The sequence below is a fragment of the Oryctolagus cuniculus genome, chromosome 16 (genome assembly GCF_051225735.1).
Source record: "Oryctolagus cuniculus isolate XC-2025 breed Fujian yellow rabbit chromosome 16, ASM5122573v1, whole genome shotgun sequence".
NCBI lineage: Eukaryota > Metazoa > Chordata > Mammalia > Lagomorpha > Leporidae > Oryctolagus > Oryctolagus cuniculus.
The window spans coordinates 4,369,270-4,392,699 of NC_142882.1; the positions used below are offsets into that span (position 1 = coordinate 4,369,270).

Here is a 23,430-nt window from a genome sequence, read left to right on the forward strand (position 1 = left end):
TGATACCTTTGACCCATTGCTCATGGCTGCATTTCTGACTCTTGTGGAAGCATCTCATGAATGCTGTGGGCCACAGCATATATAGCATTGTCTATCCTGTAACCCCCATCACCCATGGTCATTTCAAATTCATGCCAAAGCTTTCATTCCAAGGAGGCATTCAGTGGACAGAATTAGAAGGTCTCGCAGGATGCCTTCAGAAACTGAGCAATAAAAAACCTCAACCAGAATCTGGTGATGTAAATGTCTTCTGGATTTTTGGAAGGGTTAGCTGTCTATAAATTTTGAAAACTAGCAAATGAGTGGATAAAGTAAATGGAATGGAATGAGCAGGAAATGGAATGAGTGGAACAGGAAATGTGTCTCACTGTTGTCAAAATCCCACTGGGAGATGGGGATGCAGATTTTAGACTTTGTTGTCTAAGCAAAGAATAACCACATTTGCTGATGATGGCAAGGCTGTTGCATAACACGTCTTCTTGGTCACTGGGATAAATCTCCCAAAGGCTACACATATGCCATTCTTGCCTATTTCTAACTTTCAAGTCTGATAGAAATTGAATACTTTTCAGGTGAAGAGATGGCCAGTCCCACAGAGGCTGGGCTGAAATGAAGCATCTAAGAGACCATGCATGGGTCAGAGGTGTGTTTTTCAATGTCATCTGAGAGAATGAAAACTGAATGAACAGGCTCAAAATGCCAAAAGGTCAGCTACAAGGGGAGAAAAAAAAACATTCAACATAAAATGACAACCATAATGTACAATCTCAACACCAAAAGTTATTAATTGTGCTTCAAAGTGGTGGAAGACTAGAATATTCCATGTTCCTAATTATCTCCCTTAGTAACCTGGAGTTTCCATGTAACAAAATACCATGATATTTTTACTTAACAACAGGAATTTATTTTTTGAATTGCTGAGGCTAGGAAGATCGGGTTCATGTACATGAGTTTGGCCTCTGTCAAAGACACATTTCCTGCCTCAAGAAGAGACATTTTTCCTTTCCTTTTCTCACTGTCTTCACCAGTTGGAGAGATTTAACAAGCACTCTGCATATTCTCAAATTGAAAACATCTAAGAAAGTGGGTAGGTAAGTCATAAAAAATTGTATTATCCCCCCCAAAGAACTCATCAAATATGATCATGCTACAGAGCAGTATTTCAACCTCTGCATATTTGCACAAAAATTCATTCTATAGGATTGGGGTTGATAATAATCATGGTTGGAATCTTTCCCCTTAGGGTCCTCGTGCCCTTTGAACAGGTTTCCATCCAAGAACTACCAGTATCTTCTGGCTCTGGTATTTACCATTGAGGACAGAAGCTGGAAACCCTCTCTTTTGCCCAACATGACTCAGATTTGATCTCTGTCATGTCATGCACAGTGACCTAAGGACAAAGGAGAGTGTCCTCATCTGGTTTCTGGGCTAGACAAAGACATCGCATACTATCACTGAAGGAGAGTGAGACCTCTACTGTAGTAGTACTCTCAGGGACAAGAATTTCAGCTCATATTGGGATACTCCTGGAACTCTACAAATTTCAGCAGATGAGATTGTGTAAGAAGGGAAGAGAGAGGGGCCAGAACTGTGGCTCTCTTGGTTAATCCTCCGCCTGCAGTGCCAGCATCCCATATGGGTGACAAGTTCTAGTCCTGGTTGCTCCTCTTCCACTCCAATTCTCTGCTTTGCCCTGTAGGGCAGGGGAGGAAAGCCCAAATGCTTGGGCCCCTGACCCTGCATGGGAGACCATGAGGAAGCACCTGGCTCATGGATTCGGATCAGTGAAGCTCTGGCTGTAGTGGCCATTTAGGGGATAAACCAATGGAAGGAGACCTTTTGCTCTGTCTCTCACTGTCTAACTCTATCTGTCAAACTAAAAAAAAAATAAAAAATGTAGGGGAGAGAGAAAATACACATTCATTTGGGTGACCTTCTCAGGTGAATAAAGAGGTGAAAAATGGAGATTTTCTTTATCCAAAGTTATAATTTGAAGAGGAAGTACTCAGAGATTGGAGTAGCCATACTTTCAGTGTTCTTAGAGAGGAGGAAATGGAAAAGGAGAAAGGGAAGTTTCCTGAAGGTCTGTGTTAGAAAAGTTGTGATCTACAAAGCTACAAAACCATGGGGGATTATTAGGATGAACACTAGTTAATTTCATTTGTGCCAACAGCTGGCTCTCCCAAGTCCTTGGATTTTGTATTTGTAGCAAATGGCAGAACATGCTATGGAATGTTCTAAATTGCATGGGCCATGATGAAGAGAAATTGATTTTCAAAGGAAACTAGTATTTATTATACAAGTCACTCTTGGTGAGTTTTTGCACATGGGCCAAAATGGTTCTTTAAATTAGCACATCATTATATGATTCCCTAAACAATGTCAACATGAACATGACTTTGCACAAGGTAATTGGATTGAAAATAACTCAGCTGAGGTCTATGTGGTCAGCAGAGGCAGGATATCTAAGTGTGGACAATGGTGGAGCACAAGGCTTGGCATTTATAACTGTTACGTCTCTTCCTTATCAAACCTGGGCATCAGCGCCCATCCCACATCAGGAAACTAACACCAATTCAGAGCCTCAAAAGGAGAATCATGAATGCAGAAAATTTAGAAGACATCAGAATCACTTACTGGGGGGAATTCAAAAGGCACTGCACCTAGTGCAGCTGAATGATTGCCATCTAATTTTCTATGGAAATTTGAAAAGTATGTTAATATAAATAATTACTATTATTAGCAGTTTTAAAACCAAATAGGTCTTATTCTCTGAATCTTTCCTCCATATCTGCATGCAGATAGACTTGCAGACACGGACACAAAACTTCCTCAAGGAGAGAACACAAGTGCCCCTTGTATTTCAAGTGTTCTGTGTGCTGTGATGAACAGTCTATTTCTAGTTGATGGCTAGTTCATACTCACTGTGTTTCTAAAAGGAAGAGGCATCTTTCAATTGTTGGGCACAAAATTTTATGTGTTTCCAGAAAATCACATTGTAAAATTGACTTTTCAAGTATCTGTTTTTGAAGATTTATTTTATTACTTTGAAAGACAGATTTACACAGAGAGGTAGAGACAGAGAAAGAGGTCTTCCATCCACTGGTTCACTCTCCAGGTGGCCACAATGGCCCAAGTTGCACTGATCTGAAACCACGAACCAGGAATTTCTTTCAGGTCTCCCACATGGGTGCAGGAGCCTAAGGACTTGGGCCATCTTCTACTGCATTCCCAGGCCATAGCAAAGAGCTGGATTGGAAGAGGAGCTACCCAGACTTGAACAAGTGACCATATGGGATGCTGGCACTTAGGGCCAGGGCTTTAACTTGCTGCTCCACAGCACTGACCCTCAAGTATCTTTTTATTATCTATGTTACCTTCTAGTGAGGTATGCTGAAAATTCTCCTTCTAAGCAAAAATGTATTTTCTGATCTATATTCTTCCTCTTCTCTTCTTTGTCATTCTTCCATTTTCCTCTGATTCCTCTGTCCTTTTCATCTCCTCCTCTTCCTATGCTCTATAAAGCTGTATATGATCTCTGCCAAACAGGCTTCTGCTGACAGTTTGCAAGTGGAAATGATATATAATTCCATCCTTTATATCTTCGAACAGGGAGTCAGTAATAAGATATGCTGACACTGGGAAATGTAACAGGTGGGGGTTTAAGGTCTAAAGCAGTTATTTTAGATTTAATGTTGTTTGATTCTGCTGTCATCAACAATGGTCTATTTGTCTTTCATGTGTCTAATGAGGCTGCTTTATACAGTCCTTCTTGCATGATTTTTCACCTGTGAAGTAAGTGGATACTTATCACTATCATTTTCTGCACTTAAGAATTGTGATGGTTTCTCCTGGTCATGGGATGATCACATGTTGAGTGATGTCATGTTTTTCTCCATACTCAGGCTTTATCTGCAGTTCTCACAGTAATTTGCTCCATTTTGATGGAGAGCTCCACACAAATCTTTTCCTACTATGATGGCTCTTGGCCTTTGACTGTTGTTGGTTCATGCAAAAATGTTCAAGTGTTTGCAATCCACTTCCTTTCTTCCTAGGGTTTTCTCTCCTCCAGTAAATTCAGCAAAGTAACCCAAATTATACTGTTTGAAAGAACCTGATGTTTTATGGTAGCTACTCCCATGTTTTCTTTGAGAAGAAAGAGAAGGAAATGTTTTTAAAGAGGAAGAAGGGAAATCCAAAACACAAGGAAGCAGAATTGGGCAGAAGCTCTGACTCACCACAGGTGGATCTGAAAGGCACGGCCACCCCCAGGTCTACTATATAGACATCACAGAGTGCGTCCCAATAGTCTCCCTGTTTCAGTAAGTTCTCAAGGTGATTCTGAGGGTTGAAGAAACAAGGAAACAAATTAACTTCCTCTTCAAATGTTAGAGTCTCCATGAGGTAAGACTTCCTGTTCCAGAATAAATGAATTCCACAATATACTCTACAACTGAAGATGTAAATTTCCAGCCCAAGGGAGACAAGGTGCACTGGAATTTTTTTACATTACAGGATTACTAGGTTTCACCAAAACAGTGGGGAAGAAACTGGAAGGATTCTCCCTACTCATGATACCTCAGGGGAACTCCCACACTCACTCATCCCACTCCTCCCCAGGTCTCACAACTTGAGGCAGAGTCTGGGAGGGCCTGTGGAGCTGCAGAGCAGTGAGGAGCCAACAGGGGCAGTGGCATGAACACACTTTGCTCCTCTGCAGCTTGGCCCTGGGAGTCATGCACATAAAGCTCCACATCCTCATATTCTGCACCAAGGAAGGAAGTGGGGTGGGGCCTGTTCTCATTCCCCATGCCTCATGACCCATATTCCTGTACAGGACATGGTTCCTGCCTCTGTCCTCTCATGAGAAACCTGTGCTCACAGTGCTGAGGCTCCTGACTTTGGCTGCAGCTCAGTGTGAAAGTACTCATTATGGCTGATGTGTGGATCTCTGTGAACTTCAGGTTTCACTCTGGAGGAGCTGGCCTGAGAGGTTCCACAAGAAAGAGTCCTTGGGACCACACCCAGCCCCCTTAGGTGCATTCACTGCGGTCTTGCAGGCAAGGACAAATCCATCCTCTGCCAAGGGCACCCTCAAGTGCCTGAGGGTGGTATTGACCCTGACTGAAAGGAAGGGAGACCTGGGCATTAAGAGGAGCTCCAAGTCAAGAGTTGGTGAACTGAAACATCCAAGAATAATGTAAGGGATCTCCGTGGGAACACCAGATGGCTCTGCAGGAATAAAATGTGAGTGAAAAAAAGTTCCAAAGACTATTTAGATAGGAATTCCCTCTGAGCAATGGGATTGCAGTTGGTTTTCTTTTCTCCTTTATAAATACTTAGATTTATTTGCCTTAAGGATACTATTGAATAATGAGAACAGCCCAGTTTCACATTGACTGCCATGCCAATGTGTATCATTTTAATCAAGTAAACAAGCCTATCATGCAATAGACAACTCATGAAAGGCAAGTAAGCAAAGAATATACTATTCAGATAATACACAAACATATGTTCTAGCTATGAATGATAGAAATTATAATCAGAGATGTCATTGGCACATTAAGTCAGGGCTTAGTTTTTGCATGCAAAAATAAAAATTTCAGTTCCAGTGATCTTGCCTTTACACACACACATACACACACAATTGTTTTAAAATGCAAGGACTCAGTTACCAATTGACATGGATATTAGAAGATGCATATGCTATTGACTATTAACACACATTTGAGTATGACTCAGGAAGTGTTTCTATGTTCTGAGACAACCACATATAGTTATGATATCTCCCATGTAATCCCTTCTCAGACTGTAGAAGCTGAAGACACTGTTGGAGTGTTTGGGGAGAAATAAGTAATTCTATGAGGAACTTACTACTGTGTTTGAGATGATGGGGACATTTAAGATGGCTCAATTAGGGAAATGGCTCTCCAAAGGTGGTTAGAATCAGCATGATCTGGTTCTTCTCTTCTTACCTTTTAAGAATAATGGAAATTGGAGCAGGGATGTGGTGTAGTATGTGAACTTTCCACCTTGAGTGCTGGCATCCCACATGTTGACGGCTCCGAGCCCTGGCTGCTCCACATCTGATCCAGTTCCCTCTAAGACCAAAAAGAACTCAACAACAAAAAAATAAACATCCAGTGAAGAAGTGGGAAATGACTTCAACACGATTTTTCAAAAAGAAATTGAAATGGCCAACGGCACTTGAAAAATGTTCAAGATCACTAGCCTTCAGGGTAATGAAACCAAAACCACAATCAGGTTTCACCTCACCTGTCAGAATGGCTCTCATATAGAAATCAACTAACAGCTTGTTGTGGAGAGGATTTGGGGAAAAAGTACCCTAAGCCACAGGTGGTCGGAATGTAAACTGATGTAGTCAATGTGGAAGACAATATGGAAACCTTGAGAACTGAACATAAATCTTCCATATGTCCCGCAAACTGACTTCTTAGAATTTACCCAAACAAAATGAAATCAGCATGAAGAAGGGTCATCTGTATCCCCATGTTTATTGCAGCTCAATTCAAAATGGCTAAGATATGGAGTCAATCCAGATATCAACTAATGACTGCATAAAGAAACCATGCTATACATACTCTAATAATATTAATCAGCAGTAAAAAAAAAAAAGAAATCCTGTCTTTTGCAACAAAGTGTAATGAATTGGAGTGAAATTGGTAATTTGCAAGTCCATGTTTACTTATAGCCTTTGTATCCATTTTTTGTGGAATAGTGTTGGTTTCTTCACACCATATGTAGAACATGTTACATACGGTAGGGTTAATCTCATGAGTATAAAGTAAACTAGAAAATAGTTCCTTGCAGGGCCAGCACCATGGCTCACTTGGTTAATCCTCTGCCTGCAGCAATGGCATCCCATATGGGTGCCAGGTTCTAGACCCAGTTGCTCCTCTTCCAGTCTAGCTCTCTGCTGTGGCCCGGGAGTGCAGTGGAGGATGGCCCAAGTGCTTGGGCCTCTGCAACTGCATGGGAGACCAGGAAGAAGCACCTGGCCCCTGGCTGTGGATCAATGCAGTGCCAGCCATAGCAGTTATTTGGGGAGTGAGCCAATGGAAGGAAGATCTTTCTCTCTCTCTCTCTCTCTCACTGTCTATAACTCTACCTGTCAAACAAAAAAAAAGAAAATAGTTCCTTGCAAAACTTAAGAGTGGGAAAAGAGAGGGGGGAGGAAGAAGCGAGAGATTGTGGACACAAGGGAGTGTTATGTGGGAGGCATCACTATGTTCCTACATCTGTATATATGTAATTCATGAGACTTGTACACCTCAACTAAAATTTGAAATATAAACATATTGAGTAACTTGCAAACAATAAAATGTATTTTAAAATGCAAATGAACCAACAAAATATAAGTAATTTATGAACAATGCAGATAGGATGAGGGGCATTTCTGCACAGATAAATATATGACCATAGGGCATTACAAAGAATGCTAATCAGCAATAAGCATGGACAAACTATTCCACACCAGAAGGAGCCACCACTTCACATTTACTCCATGGCTCAAATAAATTTCAAAATTTTCAAAGTGATAGAGAAGCCATAGGGAATTTGGAACCTTCAAACCATGATAGTGAGAAATTTACAGCACATATGGTACAGAAGACAGTTGTCACCTCCTTAGCAAATTCAACATAAAATTCATTTATGACCAAAATGTTCCACACCTAATAGTACATTCAAAAATTATAAAATACATAAAAATCTTTGTACATAAGTGCTTGTCTCCACACAGCCAAGGTTGGAAACAACATGCAAGTGAGTATATGGTTAATTGAAAACACAAAACACAATGAATTACTACAAGGAATTATCAGTTTGTCATGAAAAATGTAGATACCTGCAGTAATGTGGATTCCCCTTGAAAGTGCCATGCAAAATGAAAGGTCACCTAAACCACAGAATTCAATACTTAATTTATGAGAAACCCACAGTACCATAAATCTATGGAAACAGAAATGGATTGGTGGTTGGGTGACTGGCAAGAGAAGGAACTGAGGGTAACCATAAATGGATAAGGAATTTGATTTGTAGTGACAAAAATATTTTAAAATATGACATAGATGATTGTGGCACAAAAGAGTGAAATGTCTAAATGAAATTTGTTTAGTTTAAAACTGTTACTTTGTTGAATTATTTTCTCCTCAAGATTAATAACCATTTTCTTATGTTTGGTATTGGCAAAATTAAATTTAAAGCCAAAATTAATAATAAAAAGAAATGAACAGGTGAAAAGAAGTTTGCAGAATCCTTCTACCAACATATAATTAAAAGTTGGTGTGTGATTATCACATCATTTTAAATCAATATGAAATGATATATAATTAAAATTATTTAACATGTCTAATGGTTGCACTGAAAATATGCATTCTATATTATAAAGCCCACTTTAATATAGACTCTAATGAAGGAAAACAGTAAACAAACATGTAACTCATTTTATTAAAATAAGAATATCACAGTGTTGACTAGCTGACAAAGCAAATAAAGAAATGAAATTTTCAAGGAGAGCCTTTATCTGAGATAGGTTTGTGTTTGTGAACATAAAACCCAGGCTAAGAAATTTGTACACAGTGTTACTTTGAAGAAGAGAGGAGGAATGGGGCCAGCATGGGGGTGTAGTGGATATAATCATCACCTGTAACCCTGCCATCCTATGTGGGTGCCAGTTCATGTCCTGGCAGCTCCACTTGCAATCCAGCTCCCTGTTGATGATCATGAGAAATCAGTGGAAGATGGCCTACATCTTTCCATCCATGATACTCACATGGACACCTGAATTAAACTCCTTGCTTTGTCATGAACTATCAATAGGCCACTGTAGATACCTTTAGAGTCTATCACCAGATGGAAGGTTTCTCCCACTCTCTCTTTCTTTTCTGTGAATTGGTCCTTCAGAACAAAAACATTTGAAGAGAAGTATAAATTGCTCATCAGTAGATTATACTCTACAAGTTATTTTATAACATCAGAATGCAAGATTGGTTTCATAAACCTTGGTTTCTAATCATAGAAAACTGTGAGAGCCTTAAGAGCTACTCTTCAAAACGTCTGTTCCCTTGGAAACTATTCTATCCCTGAATCCTTTCAAAGCATTCTTCTTAGGTCTTAGGAGAATAATGTAGCACTTGGGGACAAAGATGCAGCCCATGAGCGCCACACTGGAGGCCAAGATAGAGAAGACCTCCACAGCCACCATGACCTTCCCCTTGGTGCTGTGGTAGACAGGCAGGAAGGTCACCCAGACACTGCAGAACACCAGCATGCTGAACATCAGGAACTTGGCTTCATTGAACGTGTCAGGCAGATTCCCGGCCAGGAAAGCCACAGTGAAGCTCAGCAGGGCCAAGGAACCCAGGTAGCCCAGGACACAGTAGAAGGCAGTGACTGAGCCCTTGTTGCACACCAGGATGATGTGGCCATGCTCAGAGTGTGCATCTGTGTCAATAAAGGGAGGAGAAGTCTCAAGCCAGATGGCACAGACAGCCAGTTGGATCAGGGAGCAGATGGGAATAATGGAGTTAGGTACCCCTGATATCAGCCAGTGTCTCATCCTTCTCCCTGGGCCAGTGACCTTGCAAGCCAGAAGGACAGTGATAGTTTTGGCCAGGACAGTGGAAACAGCCACAGTGAATGCCATTCCAAATGTGGTCTGCTGGAGGACACAGGTGGCTGTACTGGGACGACCAATGAACACTAAGGAACAGAGGAAGCAGAAGATGAGGGCAATGAGCAGGATGTAGCTGAGACAACGATTGTTGGCCTTGACTATGGGAGTGTCTTGCTGCTTCACAAAGACCCCAAGCACAACAGCGGTGAGAACAGAGAAGCACAGAGCTGTGCAGTCCAGGGTCATTCCTAATGGTTCATCATAAGCCAGGAAGGTCATAGCTTTGTGCAGGCAGTGATCTTGCTCTGTGCTGGCATATTGATGATCCAGACACTTCACACACTGGTGCATATCTGGTGAAAAATGTACAATAGCATTATCCAAAGTTCAGCTATTTCTAATTTACAAGGTCCTTCTTGAACACACAACTAGCTTGTTTATTTTTATTTTATTTTTTTGACTTTTGTTTAATATAAATTTCCAAAGTACAACTTTTGGATTATAGTGGCTTTTCCCCCATAATCTCCCTCCCACCCACAACGATCACATCTCCCACTCCCTCTCCCATCATATTCTTCTTTATTCATTTTTAATTATCTTTATATACAGAAGATCAATTTAGTATAGTTTAGGCAGATAGTCCTTATTTGATTTTGAAGACAGCACACAAAAATGACATCTAGGACATTATTGGCCATCATTCATGCCCATCTCCCTCATGTTATCCAGAGTTATTACTTCACCTCCCTAAGTCCCTTCCATACTGATGAGTACATGCTGTTTTTCTCCTAACAAAGTCCTAAGGCCTACTCCCTGAGTCTACTCATGGTGATTTAAAAACATACCTTAACTTGTGTCTTGTTAGCACCAAAAAATTTGTTCTTCATTATTTCTTCAGATTAGGAAGTGGTGATCAAGGTGCCAGAGGATTCCATGGTGGTGAGGGCTACTCTGCCCTTATATATGGTGCATTCTTGCTGCATCCTCACTTTGAACAAGAGCAAGTAGAGCCCTTGTTTTTTTATTTTTAATTTTTTATTTAACAAATGCATTTTTTCATAGAAAGAACTTTAGGAACATAGTGGTTCTTTCCCCTAACCCACCCTCCCACCCCAACTCCCATCCCACCTTCCTCTCCCTCTCCCAATCCTTGTCATTATGGTTCATTGTTAGTTTGATTTTATATACAGAGGACCAACTCCAAATTAAGCAAAAATTTCAACAATTTGTATCAATGCAGACACACAACATATACAGTTTGGGGGAAAATTTGCAGTTGGTTCTCATAGTACACCTCATTAGGGACAGAGGTCCTATATGGGGAGTAAGTGCACAGTGACTTCTGTTGTTCCTTTAGCAATTAACACTTTTATGCATGACATCACTGATCATCTGAGGGTCTTGCCATGCATTGTAAAAGCTATGGAAGCCTTTTATGAACATAGACTAAGTCAACATTTTGACATGGCCATAAGCAAAGTGGATGCTCTCTCTGCCCTCCAGAGAAGGGAATATTTTTCTTAGATGACTGTTTCTTTCCATTAAGGACTCATAGAGATCCTCAATGTAGGCTATTTTTTTTTTGTCAGAGTCTTGGATTTCCATGCCTGTGATGAGCCCTTATTTTAATGGTGCTATTCATTCTGTACTCTCATGGCCTCATCAACCACCCAAGGGCTCAAGTCTGTTTTCAATAAGTGTTTGTTTATTTATTTATTTATTTATTTAAAATTTTCTTGAAAGACTGAGTTCCAAAACAGGAGGAGAATAGGAGGGAGGGAGAGGGAGAAGGACAGGAGGACAGGTATAGAGAGGGAGAAAGGAAGAGATGGAAAAAGAGAAAGGGAGAGATCTACTACCTGGTGATTTAGACCCCAGATGGCAACAATAGCTGGAACTGAGCCACTTTGAAGCCAGAAACTGGGAACTTCTTCTAGGTCTCCTATGTGGGGGTGGGCTCAGAAACCTGGGCCATCTTATGCTGCTTTCCGAGGCATCAGCAGAGAGCTGGACTGGAATTGAAGCAGTTGGGACTGGAAGTGGTGCCCAGTTGGGATGCTGGCATCACAGCCAGAGGCTTAACCTACTATGCCACAGTGCCAGCCCCAGATTCCTTCTCTTAGTAACATGGACTGGGAGATTTACTTTGTGAATTTTGGGTGCACAGAAAGCACACAACCATCTCACTAAAGCACATCTCTCTTAGATAACATCTGTATTAAGTCATTCTAGGTGCAAGCACTGATTGAGAGAACACCATTAGAAGGCAGGTTTTCAAGTTCCAGAGAAACACAGAAGAGCTGTACACTTGATAGCAGCTGGATTAGTTGCCACCCTTGAGCATGTTTCCATCAAGGAACACACTAGGATGCTGCCTGTAATCAAAGTCAGTCTGTAGTTCACCTTGAACCCTACTGGCATATTTCTACTTTCTTGCCATTTTATCCTTGAACATCAATTTTCTCTCCAGGTCTGTCAGTATTCTCTTCTTTTCTATATATTACCCCATTGTTGTCCAATATCTCAACTTGCAGATGTCTGCCAATATTTAGTTAGTCATAAATTTGCTAGATGAGAAAACCCCAGGAAGAAAGAAATGGATTGTAAACAGTTGAATGCTTTTGCAGACAAAACAACACACAAAGGCTAATAGCCACCCTAAATGGAAAAAAATTATGTGTATTTCACTATGAATCTGGGGCAACTTAATGTGGGAATCCCAGATAAATTCTGAGACATGAGAGGAAAATGAAATCACTCAACATGGGATTATTCCATGACCAAGAGAAACTCTCATGGTTCTTAAGTGGAGGAAAAGATTGTGATAAGGACACAGGTAACTCACAAGTAAAAATTCATGCAAGAAGCACCTTATAAAGCAATCTCATTAGACACATGAAGGAAAAATAGACATTTGTTGATGGCAGCAGAATAAAAGAATATTAAATTTAAAATAACTGCTTGAGCCACTAAATCCCCAACTGTTAGATTTCCCAGTGTCAGAATCTCTTCTTACCACTGATGACCTATTCGAAGAGATAAAGGATGGAATGATATATCGTATCCACTTGAAAACTCTCAGCAAAAGCCTGTTTGGCAGAGATCAGATACAGCTTTCTAGAGAAGAGGAGGAGGAGGAAATGAAGAGGACAGAGCAATCAGAGGAAAACTGGATGAATGACAAAGAAGAGAAGAGGAAGACTAAATACAGATCAGAAAATATATTTTTGCTTAGAATGGAATTTTCCACTTATCTCGCCCAGAAAGCACCATAGATAGTAAAGAGATACTTGAAAACGCAAGTTTACAATTTGTCGTGTTGGAAACATAAAATCCTGTGCCCAACAATTGAAAGATACCTCTTCTGGTCAGAACATGCGAGGGTGTATAAGCTGTCAACATGAAATCGACTGTTCATCATGACTGAATACTCAGGACACTTCAAACACAAAGGGCACCTGTGTTCTAACCTTAGGGAAGTTTTGTGTCAGTGCCTGCAGAAATGCACGATGTGTTTCTTGACCTGCAAGTCAATCTGCATGCAAGTCTTGAGTTAAGATTCAGAGAATAAGACCTATTTGCAGTTAGAACTGCTACCAATAGTCATTATTTATATGAACATACTTTTCAGATTTCCATAGAAAACTAGATGGAAGCCATTCAGCTTCACTAGGTGCAGTACCTTTTGATCTACAGTACTTGAAGTCCCCCCAGTGATTCTGACATCTTCTAAATGTTCTGCATTTAAGATTCTCCTTCATTCAGGCTTTGAATTTGAATTAGTTTCCTGATCTGGGGTGGGAGCTGATGCCCAGTTTTGAAAAGGAGGAGGCTTAACAGTTATAAATGCCAAGCCTTGTACTCCACCATTCTCCACACTTAGATATCCTGCCTCTGCTAGCCACATAGCCCTCAGATGAATTATTCTTTCCCAAGACCTTGCACAAAGTCATGTTCATGATGATGCAGTTGAGGAGTCATTTAATGATGTGCTAATATAAATAACCATTTTTGTTCCATGATGGAGCCTGTGCAAAATTCAGCAAGATTGATTTGTTTTTAATTCATTTTGCTTTCCTTTGAAAATCTGTTTCTCTTCCTTGTGGAACATGTAATTTAGACAGAACATTCCAGAGCCTGTTCTGGCATTTGCTACAAATACAAAATCCAAGGACTTGGGAGAGTCATCTGTTGACACAAATGAGAGTAACTAGTGTTCATCCCAATTTACTTGTGTTAGTAATAACATACCATGACTTTATGACTTAACAACAGAAATTTATTTTTCAGAATTTCTCTCAGCTGGTAAGACCAGGATCAATATACATGAGGTTGGTGTTTGTCCAGGACACGTTTCCTGCCTCCAGTAAAGATAATTTTCCTTTCCTCTTCTCACAGTCTTCACCTTTTAGAGAGATGTAACAAACTCTCTCTGCAGTCTCATATTGAAAATTGTGAGAAAGCAACTAGGTAAGCCATAAAAAATTGCTATTACCTCCCAAAGACCTCATCAACTATGATCATGCTACAGAGCAGTATTTCAACCTCCCCATATTTGCACAAAACCTTCATTCTCTAGTAGTTCTAAGTTTGGAGTTGATAATAATCATGGTTGGAGACATTTACCAAGGATCCCTAAGGATCCAAGTGCCTTTTGTGGCCAGGGAAAGCAGTGGAAGATGGCCCAAGTCTTTGGTCCTTTGCAGCTATTGGGAAGACCTGAAGAAGCCCCTGGCTCCTGTCTTTGGATCAGCTCAGCTCCAGCTGTTGTGATCATTTGAGAGTGAACCATGGGATGGAAGATACTCTCTCTCTCTCTTTCTGACTGTATCACTCACATTCACTCTCTCAATCTTCCAAACAAAATCTTTAAAACAAAAATTATTGTAGCCAATCGAGCAGACGTGAGGTGATATCTCAGTGTGATTTTGAATAGTATTCCAAGTGTACTAATGTTTAGCACCCTTGGTAAGGCCTTTGGCTCATCTATTTGTGCATGAATGTCTGTTCAATTCCTCTATGCAGTTTGGATGATATTTGTATTGTCCGTTCTGTTTTTTAATTTGTATGTTGGAAACATGTATCTGGAAGGATATGTAGCCATATTCTCCCATTTTCTCTCAAGTGGTTGACTCTTGAAATCTCTCCTTCCAATTACATAACCAGTGGCTCAGGCACTGCAGTCTGATCTCCCCTCCCTCTCCAACACTGTTGCTTTCTCTGGCTCTTGGCTGCTGGGTTTTTCTGTTGTGTCCTTGAACATACTGCATGTCTGCACCTTCCACACTGATCCACAGCATTCTTCTTCCTTCCATAGAATTCCCACTGTGGTTTTCTCTCTAACTATCCCAGGAGAATGTATTTCTTCCACTTTTACTTTTATATCTCCTCCTAGATTATAACAGTATGTCCTTCTCATTCAGCCATCTTGGTCTCTCTTCAGTAATCAGCAGTATTATTCCTAGGTTAGATGGATAATGGTAGAAACAGAATCCTGATAGATTACCAGAAATGGCAAAACTAGCAAAGTGTCATGTTCTGTTATATTCAGAGGAGCTGCATCAGATTAAGCATGGCTAGAAGATGGATGATGTGGGGATTTTTGTCTGGGACATAATTCAGAATGGTTAAAAATGCAGTGTTGTAGACTTTACATACCAGCATAGCTAATTTGGAGTTACTGAGAATTGATACAGTGAGTGCTGACATGCCAGCTCACCTCTGCATTGTGAATTTTCTTAGTTTCCTTTACTGCTTGCTATGACATTAAGTTACAATGTACTTATAGTGATTTTTACTTTTGATTTGAAGGGTATAGAGCCTGAGAAGATAGTCCAGGATAGTCCATTGGAGACAGTGTTCTCGATGTAGAATGAGTGTAATTTCATGTGTGTGTTCCCTGTACACACAGAGAACTCTGTACCTACCCGCTCAAATGTCCACATATTTTTATTTTTGGAAATTGCTTTACAGTAACCTACATGATATTGGACTTCAATATAAATTATTAAAAGTCTCAAATAGAAAAAATATTATCAACTTTTATGATGTTGTTGCTAAAGTTCAATTTGACATAAATGTATAATCTCAGATTCCATATAAGTTTATGCAATTAGAATATATATTTCCCTGAATTAAGTCTGAAGTTCTAGAATTGAAGCATTCATCACAAACTATAAAAAATGTCAAATGCAGCATTAAGGATATAGAAGATGAAAATGTTAGATATGAAAGAAACACTGAAGCTAACAATATTGAATAAATCTGGGTGCTAATTTTTAAAAATTCATCCATAACTGTTTCATAACACACATTTTCCATGAATTTTCTGAAGCCTCCTCATTGCATGCAGTTCATCCTCTCCATTCCCAATCTTTTTTTCAGTGGAGTGCATTCAGGTTGTCTCTATTTTTAGTTCCTACACATTAGAGAGAACAGTGGATGCTTGCTCTCTGATTTAGATTTATTTTTCTTGTTTAACTGAATAGACAACAAGCTTCATCAATGTACCAGTAATAAGTTTAACTCATCAAGAAATTATATTTTCAATTTTAGGCAAGTCACTGAATTCTGTTGTGTATTTTGTTTGTATACTGCATCTCACTTTGCATGTACCCCTAATCAAAATCTCAAACTGTTGAAATCTTTACTTAATATATGCTAAACTGATCTTCTGTATATAAAGAGAATTGAAAATGAATCTTGATGTGAATGGAAGGGGGGAGCGAGAAGGAAAGGGGAGGGTTGCGGGTGGGAGGGAAGTTATGGGGGGGGGAAGCCATTGTAATCCATAAGCTGTACTGTGGAAATTTATATTCATTAAATAAAAGTTAAAAAAAAATCTCCCTAATGGCATCTGAGCAGTGGCTAAGCAATGAAGAATGTGTTTTACTTAAAATATTAGGCACCGCATATACAGTAATTTGAGTTTAGAAAACTTTTGAGTGGAAAAATAGAGTTCTCATATATGCCCTTTCTACCCCCCTTATTAGATTTATTCTATTGGCAATACCTCACACAAGTATACAAGCACAAATGATTAGTCAGTGTTGATCCTCATTATTGCCTATAGGACATGGTATCCATTTTGTTCACTGTTGTGTTGTGCAGTCTGTGGATTTGGCAAAGTTTTAATGCTACCTAGCTGCCCTGATGGTGTCCTACATAAGCATCCTGAAAGTCACTTGCATTCAAGAAGTATAGGTGTCTGGAGGCATCATTCTGCCCTTGGTGTTTGTGGTGGTGGGAATAAAGAGGTGACTTCCAGCTGGTACTGTCTGCTTAGAGTAAAAAGCTATAAGTACTCAAATAGTTCCAGGTTCTCATGAGAGCATCAACCAAGGTTGTAGGTGCAAAAGCAGATCATTATGGGATTACCAGGGTTAACAGCAACGTGGAAGTTTTTTATGTTTTACAACTAAAGATGAAGTGATTAGAAATGCAGAATGGAAATATCTGAATTCAGGCTGATTACTGGTTGCACAGTGATTGACAACCACATGTCTTAGTGGGCATCTCTGTAAACAGGACTGGTTTGGGGTCCATGTGCTATCAAAGTGATTTGTGGCTACCCAGAATACTGGCTGAGGGAGGCTGCCCTATTGCACTTTGGGTCATTATAGTGTGTGATGCTGGAGATTTCTGGTCTGAAAGCTCACTGAAAGCCTCACCTGATGCCCCCCTTCATGCCCTCTGATGCAATCCCGGTACATAATTGCCAAAAGTTCATGGAATGGTTTATTGACAAAGCCCTTGGACCAAATGTAACTAGCAGGAGTTTCTCCCTTGAGTCTTTGTATCCATGGACTTGGAGGAAATCCTGGCACATGTGGTGAGGAGAATGATTCACAAACATGTTTTTCTTCTTGTGTTTTCCACCAGGACAGAAGACCTGAACTGCAGAGCCTCAGGGCAGAAAAGTATCAGATTCCCCCATGGACGAGTGGACAGCTGGTGGAAAGAAGTCAGATGGAGCAGTATTAAAGTGGCTTGTTTGAAGCAATCACACACACACACACACACACACACACACACACACACTATGTATCCACCTGCATGACCCTGCATGTTCCAGTGCTCTTGTCTCATAGGGTTTTTCACAGATGTTTTCTTTGATCTTTCTGTTGCTCTTTCTGCAGCTGTATCTCCTTGTGACATGTCAGGATGGTCCTGACTGCTATTCCCAGATGGAACAGAGTTTTTACAAGGATGGAGATATTGAGATTGCTGCTTTTTTGCACATTTACACATATGAGGTTCCCATAATCATGAAGAGGTTCATCAAATATCACAGATTCAGATGGTAAGTTCTTCTTGCAATAATCATTTTCCATTTATTTACATATTAGCTACTTGTTTTTCGGTCTGCAAATCTATAGGCAAATATGTTCTGTATGCCTGCCCTGTCCATCTTCTGTCCCTCCTAAAAACTACTGGTAATTGATTTGGGGCATGAAGAAGACATTTCTTTCCGCCTGGCACTGTGGATAGTTCAGGGAAATGTTGTCTCATCAGAGGAGGAAGCAGAGTCTGGTCGGTATCCTCCTGTCCTTCCCTGTCCACTTTCATCAGCTCCAGGGCCTATTGTGCCTCAGTAGCAGATTCTTACAGAACCCATGCACTGAAATGAATGAACTGAGTTACATGAGCTCTTCCACATGTGCTCACACTCTTTTCTGCTACATACTAGATTTGTGGCCATGAGAACACTTCATTTTTTCTATAGTTGTAAAGGAGGAAAGATTCAAAAAGTTTTTTCTATGTAAAAGTAATCTCAGGGCAACACCATTGCACAAATATAGTAATTATATTTTACTGATGAATATACCCATAAGAATTTCAATGGTTATAATCTACTACATTTATAGTGTTTCCCTGATTCTGCCTTTTCTGGGAAAAATAGATTACTTAAGGGGGATTATTCTGGTTTTTTTTTTTTTGCCCCTCTTGAAGATCCTTTATTTGTAGCTAAATATAAATGTTTCATATACATATATAGTATATATAAATTATATGCATGCAGAATATAGTATCTTGTAGGACAGCAGAATTGTTTTTTTCAAACCTGTTTATGAAAGTGCCAATTTTCTCATTGGTTTCTTCTGTAAGGCTATAGGAAGTAGGTTGCAGCTGCATAGAACTTTGGTAGAAGGTAGGTATTAGGATATAGATCATTTCAGTATCATTAAAGCCAATGGATTTGAGAAGTATAGTTGGTGCCACCAAGGTGATGCAACTGATGAAGTATTTTAGGCATTTGTCCAAAGATCTCTGCAGAAAAAATCTAATGGATACTAGCTTGGTAGAACAATATTACTTCACATTGATTTTTATAAATTCACCTAATTTAATATGTGCACATGGGGTCCAATTCATGAAATATATATTTATTACTACTAGTAGTATTCCCCATGGTTATGCATGCAGCACATCATTTTAGTGTACCCTTAATGATGGAGACCAGGAAATAGTGACTTTCCAGTAGTAGGAAAAAAGGCTATGAATAGAGCCCAAGTTCCTCCAAGATGTATGCCATGCAAACTGGAGATCATAATCAAATCTTAGCAAACCCAGGGAAAATATCTGTGTTGATGATACTTGGAAAAACAAGAAATACTGAACTGTCAATAGATTTAGGTGCTATACCCTCCAATGTTAGATTCACTAACTTTAGAATATACAACAGTTACTGATAAACTGTTTTTAGAGATAAAGAACACAGCATAAAAGAGATAAACTCTTACAAATTCCAGTGTGTCAAAGAGCTGTCTAGACATTTTGGTATAAGGCAGCAGCTGGAAAAAGAAATTAGAGGATGTGGAATAATGGAAGTGTCATAGTAATGAGGAGAGAAACAGATATATGAAATACAAAACTGAATTTTATTTGATTCATAGCAATGATTTTCAAATTTCCTCATTCTACAAAGTATGAATGACATATTTGGATAGCAAATATGTATGCAAATTATATATACATAAAACACTATATATATAGCTACTGTGTGCATGGTTATAGTATACCTATGTATAGATATATAGAGAGAATACATATATAATATGCATACATATATCCATATTATGTTACAGCAAGGACCAAGAACTGAAAAACTGTCACTTCCTCTGGAGCACACAGTAACCCTTAGGAAGCAGTGTACGTGACCTAGTCTATTCATGAGGAATCAACACACAGAACATCAGAAATAAATACAAGGGGCTCCTCATTTGCATTTTTTGTGAAATGTCAGATCCTAAAAAGTAGAAATGCATCATTTTCTATGCATGGAAGGCTATTTATATTCAATATTGTAGGAAAACTTGAGTGAAGAAGGCCTGTTTGGAGTAAATACTGATATCACTCATAATGAAATGTAGAAATGCATCATTTCCTTCACATGTAAGGCTATTTATATTCAGTATTGTAGGAAAATGTGAGTGAAGCAGGCCGGTGTGGAGTAAATACTGATATCACTCATAATGATTTACTTTAACATATGTTTAGTGTTCTAAATGCATGACTGGCTTAATTGTAAAGCATCAGGTGCCTCATAGCCCAGTGATTCATGTTCAGCCAGGGAGTGTTTCCACCTTCTCTAAAGTGCTCCTCCCTTTTCACTATTTCCCTTCTTTCAAGCTCTGAATTCAATTTTATTTTCTTGGCTTGTGATGCTTGTTGATGGGTAAGTATGATGGGGAAAAGATTTTTCAGGATCAATTACAGACTCCCATCTACCATTCTCAGTACTGTGACATCATCCCTCTTTTTGAACACATGGCCTTCAATTGAGTTATTCTCTTTTGCCTTTACAACCTGCAGCCTTATGATCGTATGACTGCTATTTCAAGAAGCACTTAATGATGTGGTAAGATGAAGAATCATTGTAGTTTGTGGATGTAGGAAACATTTAGAGGCAGTGCTAAAGATGATGTGACTTTCCTTGTCATGCTTTCTTTGACAACTGGAGTGTACTCCTAGGTGTGCATGAACTTTAGAGAGGACATTCCAGAGCCTGTTGTAGCATTTACTTTAGATATCAAATACACACACTTAGAAGAGGTAGCTGTTGCCAGAGATGATTAAAATTGATGAGGTTTGCATCCAAAAATAAGATCATGTTCTTTGGCTACATGGACAACCATGGGATAACATGCCCAAGACATTATGATGTGAAAGCAGATCTTATTTTTCAGAATCATTTAGGCTTGGAAACCAGTAAAAGTTGGTAGCAGCTTTGGTTCTGGTGAGGACGTGTCCTGCAAATACAACAGTTCACACTCTGTACTCAGCAAATCTACACAGATTAGAACATATGAATTTTGGCCATGACCAATCCATCTTTCACAATAATCACAGAATTGATGATAATCTGGATTGGAGGCTTTTCCCTTAAAGATCCTTGTGCATTTCATGCAGGTTTCAGTCCAAAAACTACCAGTATGTTCTGGCCTTGGTTTTTGCTATTGAGGAGATCAACAAAAACCCCCATCTATTACCCAACATGACCTTGGGATTTGGTATCTATAATGTCATGCACAGTCATATAACTGTGATGGAGAACCCCTTCATCTGGCTTGTGGGACTGGAAAAGTACGTTCCTAATTATACATGTAAGAAACAGAGCAAGTCTGTTGCTGTAATATCAGAAAGCAGCATTGCTGTCCAAATGGGGACACTGCTGGAACTCTACAAAATTCCACAGGTGAGTGTGTAGTGAAAAAGTGGGATAAAGTACATCACCTTAGGTGCCTTACTTAGATCCAAAAATTTAAGGGAAAGAGACCTTATACATTTGACACAGTATGTGATCTAAAGAGAATGTGTGCAGAGATTTTGTGGATTAGCCACATTTGTTCTGAAGCAGAGGTGTGGGTGAGTGAAAAGGAGAAATGTTTTTCTCAACCTATGAGTCTAATGATTCATGAACTAGGAAGATCTCATGTAGTGGGAGATGAGAAAAATGAAATATTCTAAAATCTGACACTTCGATTATCTGCTTAATTTTTTCAGGAATAATATTTTCCACTATGACAATACCCTTACACAGATTTCTTGCCTTTTCCCTTAGCTGACTCTTGGGCCTTTTGAACCTCTTCTGAGTGACAGTGGTCAGTTTCCTTCCCTCTATCAGATGGCACCCAAAGACACTTCCCTGGCCCGTGGCATGGCTTCCTTGATGCTCCACTTTGGGTGGACCTGGGTGGGTTTGGCCATCTCAGACCTCCCAAAAGGTATTCAGTTTATGTCTGATTTGAAAGTAGAGTTGCAGAAGAATGGCATCTGTGTAGACTTTGTGGAATTGATCCCAGCCACTGAAGAGACACTTTCTTCATTCCAAAATAGTGTTCATATCCAGATCCTAAAATCATCAGCAAATGTGGTGATTCTTTTCTGTGTCACTGAGTCACTCATAGGCACCAGCTTTCAATCATGGTGGAAGTTAATGATGTGGAAAGTCTGGGTCACCACTTCACAATGGGATTTTGCCAGTACTGAGGAACCTTTCCTGTTCCACTCATTCCATGGGACTCTCATTTTTTCAGACCACCATAGTGAGATCTCTGGTTTCAAAAACTTTCTTCGGACAGCTAACCCTTCCAAGTACCCAGAAGACTCTTACCTCTCCAAATTCTGGTCACTGGCTTTTAATTGCTCAGTTTCTGGGGCATTCTGTAAAACTTTGCAGAACTGTCCACTGAATGCTTCCTTGGAATCCTTGCCTCCGCATCATTTTGATATGACCATGAGTGATGGGAGTTACAACATATACAATGCTGTGTATGCTGTGGCCCACAGTGTACATGAGATGCTTTTACAAGATGTGGAAATGCAGCCAGGGAACAAGGGGGCAAAGGTGGCATTTTCTCCCTGGCAGGTGACTTGGTTTCCATTGTTGACATGTACTCCTGAAGTGATCCCCTTAAGAGCTTCTGCAGCTGTTCAATCCAAGTAGCTTGGGAACCTTTCTCCAAAACACAAGATAAAAATGAGCCTCTGCCTGTAATTTGTCATTAGCAAAAGGGCTCCAATGAAAAGTGGGAAGGTAATTTGGGTAAGCATAAATGCTGTGACTTAAAAATATTCTCCAATTCTGTCCATTTAATTTTGACATGTGAAATACATAGACTGTGTTATTCCATTTTCAACTTCAGCGGTATGGCAATTATTTTCAGGTTCAAATGTTACTGAGGAAGTTCTTCTACAATGAACATAAGGGATCTCATATAATTTGCACAGTTCTTTATTCTAGTAACTTTATTACAGATAGTTGTGCTAGGTACACTGAAGAAAAGAGTGTTGGTAGCTTGGAATGCACTGTTGGAAGTGGTCTGAATCTCACAGCTAGATATTTTTGATTCCCCTTGTTTTTATAGAAAAATGTGTGAAATCATACTTACCTTGATGTAGTTCTCATCAGGATTTTTTTTTTTACTTCAATTCATTTGGTGGTCCTAAACAGGTTCTATTGTTTATTTGTGATTACAGACAAAGAGAGGCTTTCTCTAACCTGGGTTTGGTGTGTTATAACTTGGTCAATCTTCATGAGAATATGATGTATTTTTTCAGTTGCACCCATTTCTGAAGAACCTTCAATTTACCAATCCAGCTGGTGACCTAGTGAATTTTAATCACAAGAGGAATTTGGAAGCTGAATATGACATTCTCAACTTTTGGAATTTTCCATATGGTTTTGGACGTAAGGTTAAAGTAGGACGATTTTCCCCATATGTTTCACAGAGTGAACAGTTGTCTCTCTCTGAGAATTTGATAGAGTGGGCCACAGGAATTACAGAGGT

General features: G+C 39.6%; 1 protein-coding gene across 1 annotated transcript in view; it reads left to right on the forward strand.

Annotated features, from left to right (window-relative positions):
- LOC127482645 (vomeronasal type-2 receptor 116-like) overlaps window positions 1–23,430 on the forward strand; it is a 61,687-nt gene that overhangs the window by 32,582 nt on the left and 5,675 nt on the right. Inside the window, exons 3-6 of the mRNA XM_089316308.1 lie at window positions 17,776–17,939; window positions 21,050–21,335; window positions 21,702–22,508; window positions 23,201–23,428. Of these exons, the coding sequence (XP_089172434.1) occupies window positions 17,776–17,939; window positions 21,050–21,335; window positions 21,702–22,508; window positions 23,201–23,428 (1,485 nt within the window). The remainder of the gene's footprint in view (window positions 1–17,775; window positions 17,940–21,049; window positions 21,336–21,701; window positions 22,509–23,200; window positions 23,429–23,430) is intronic.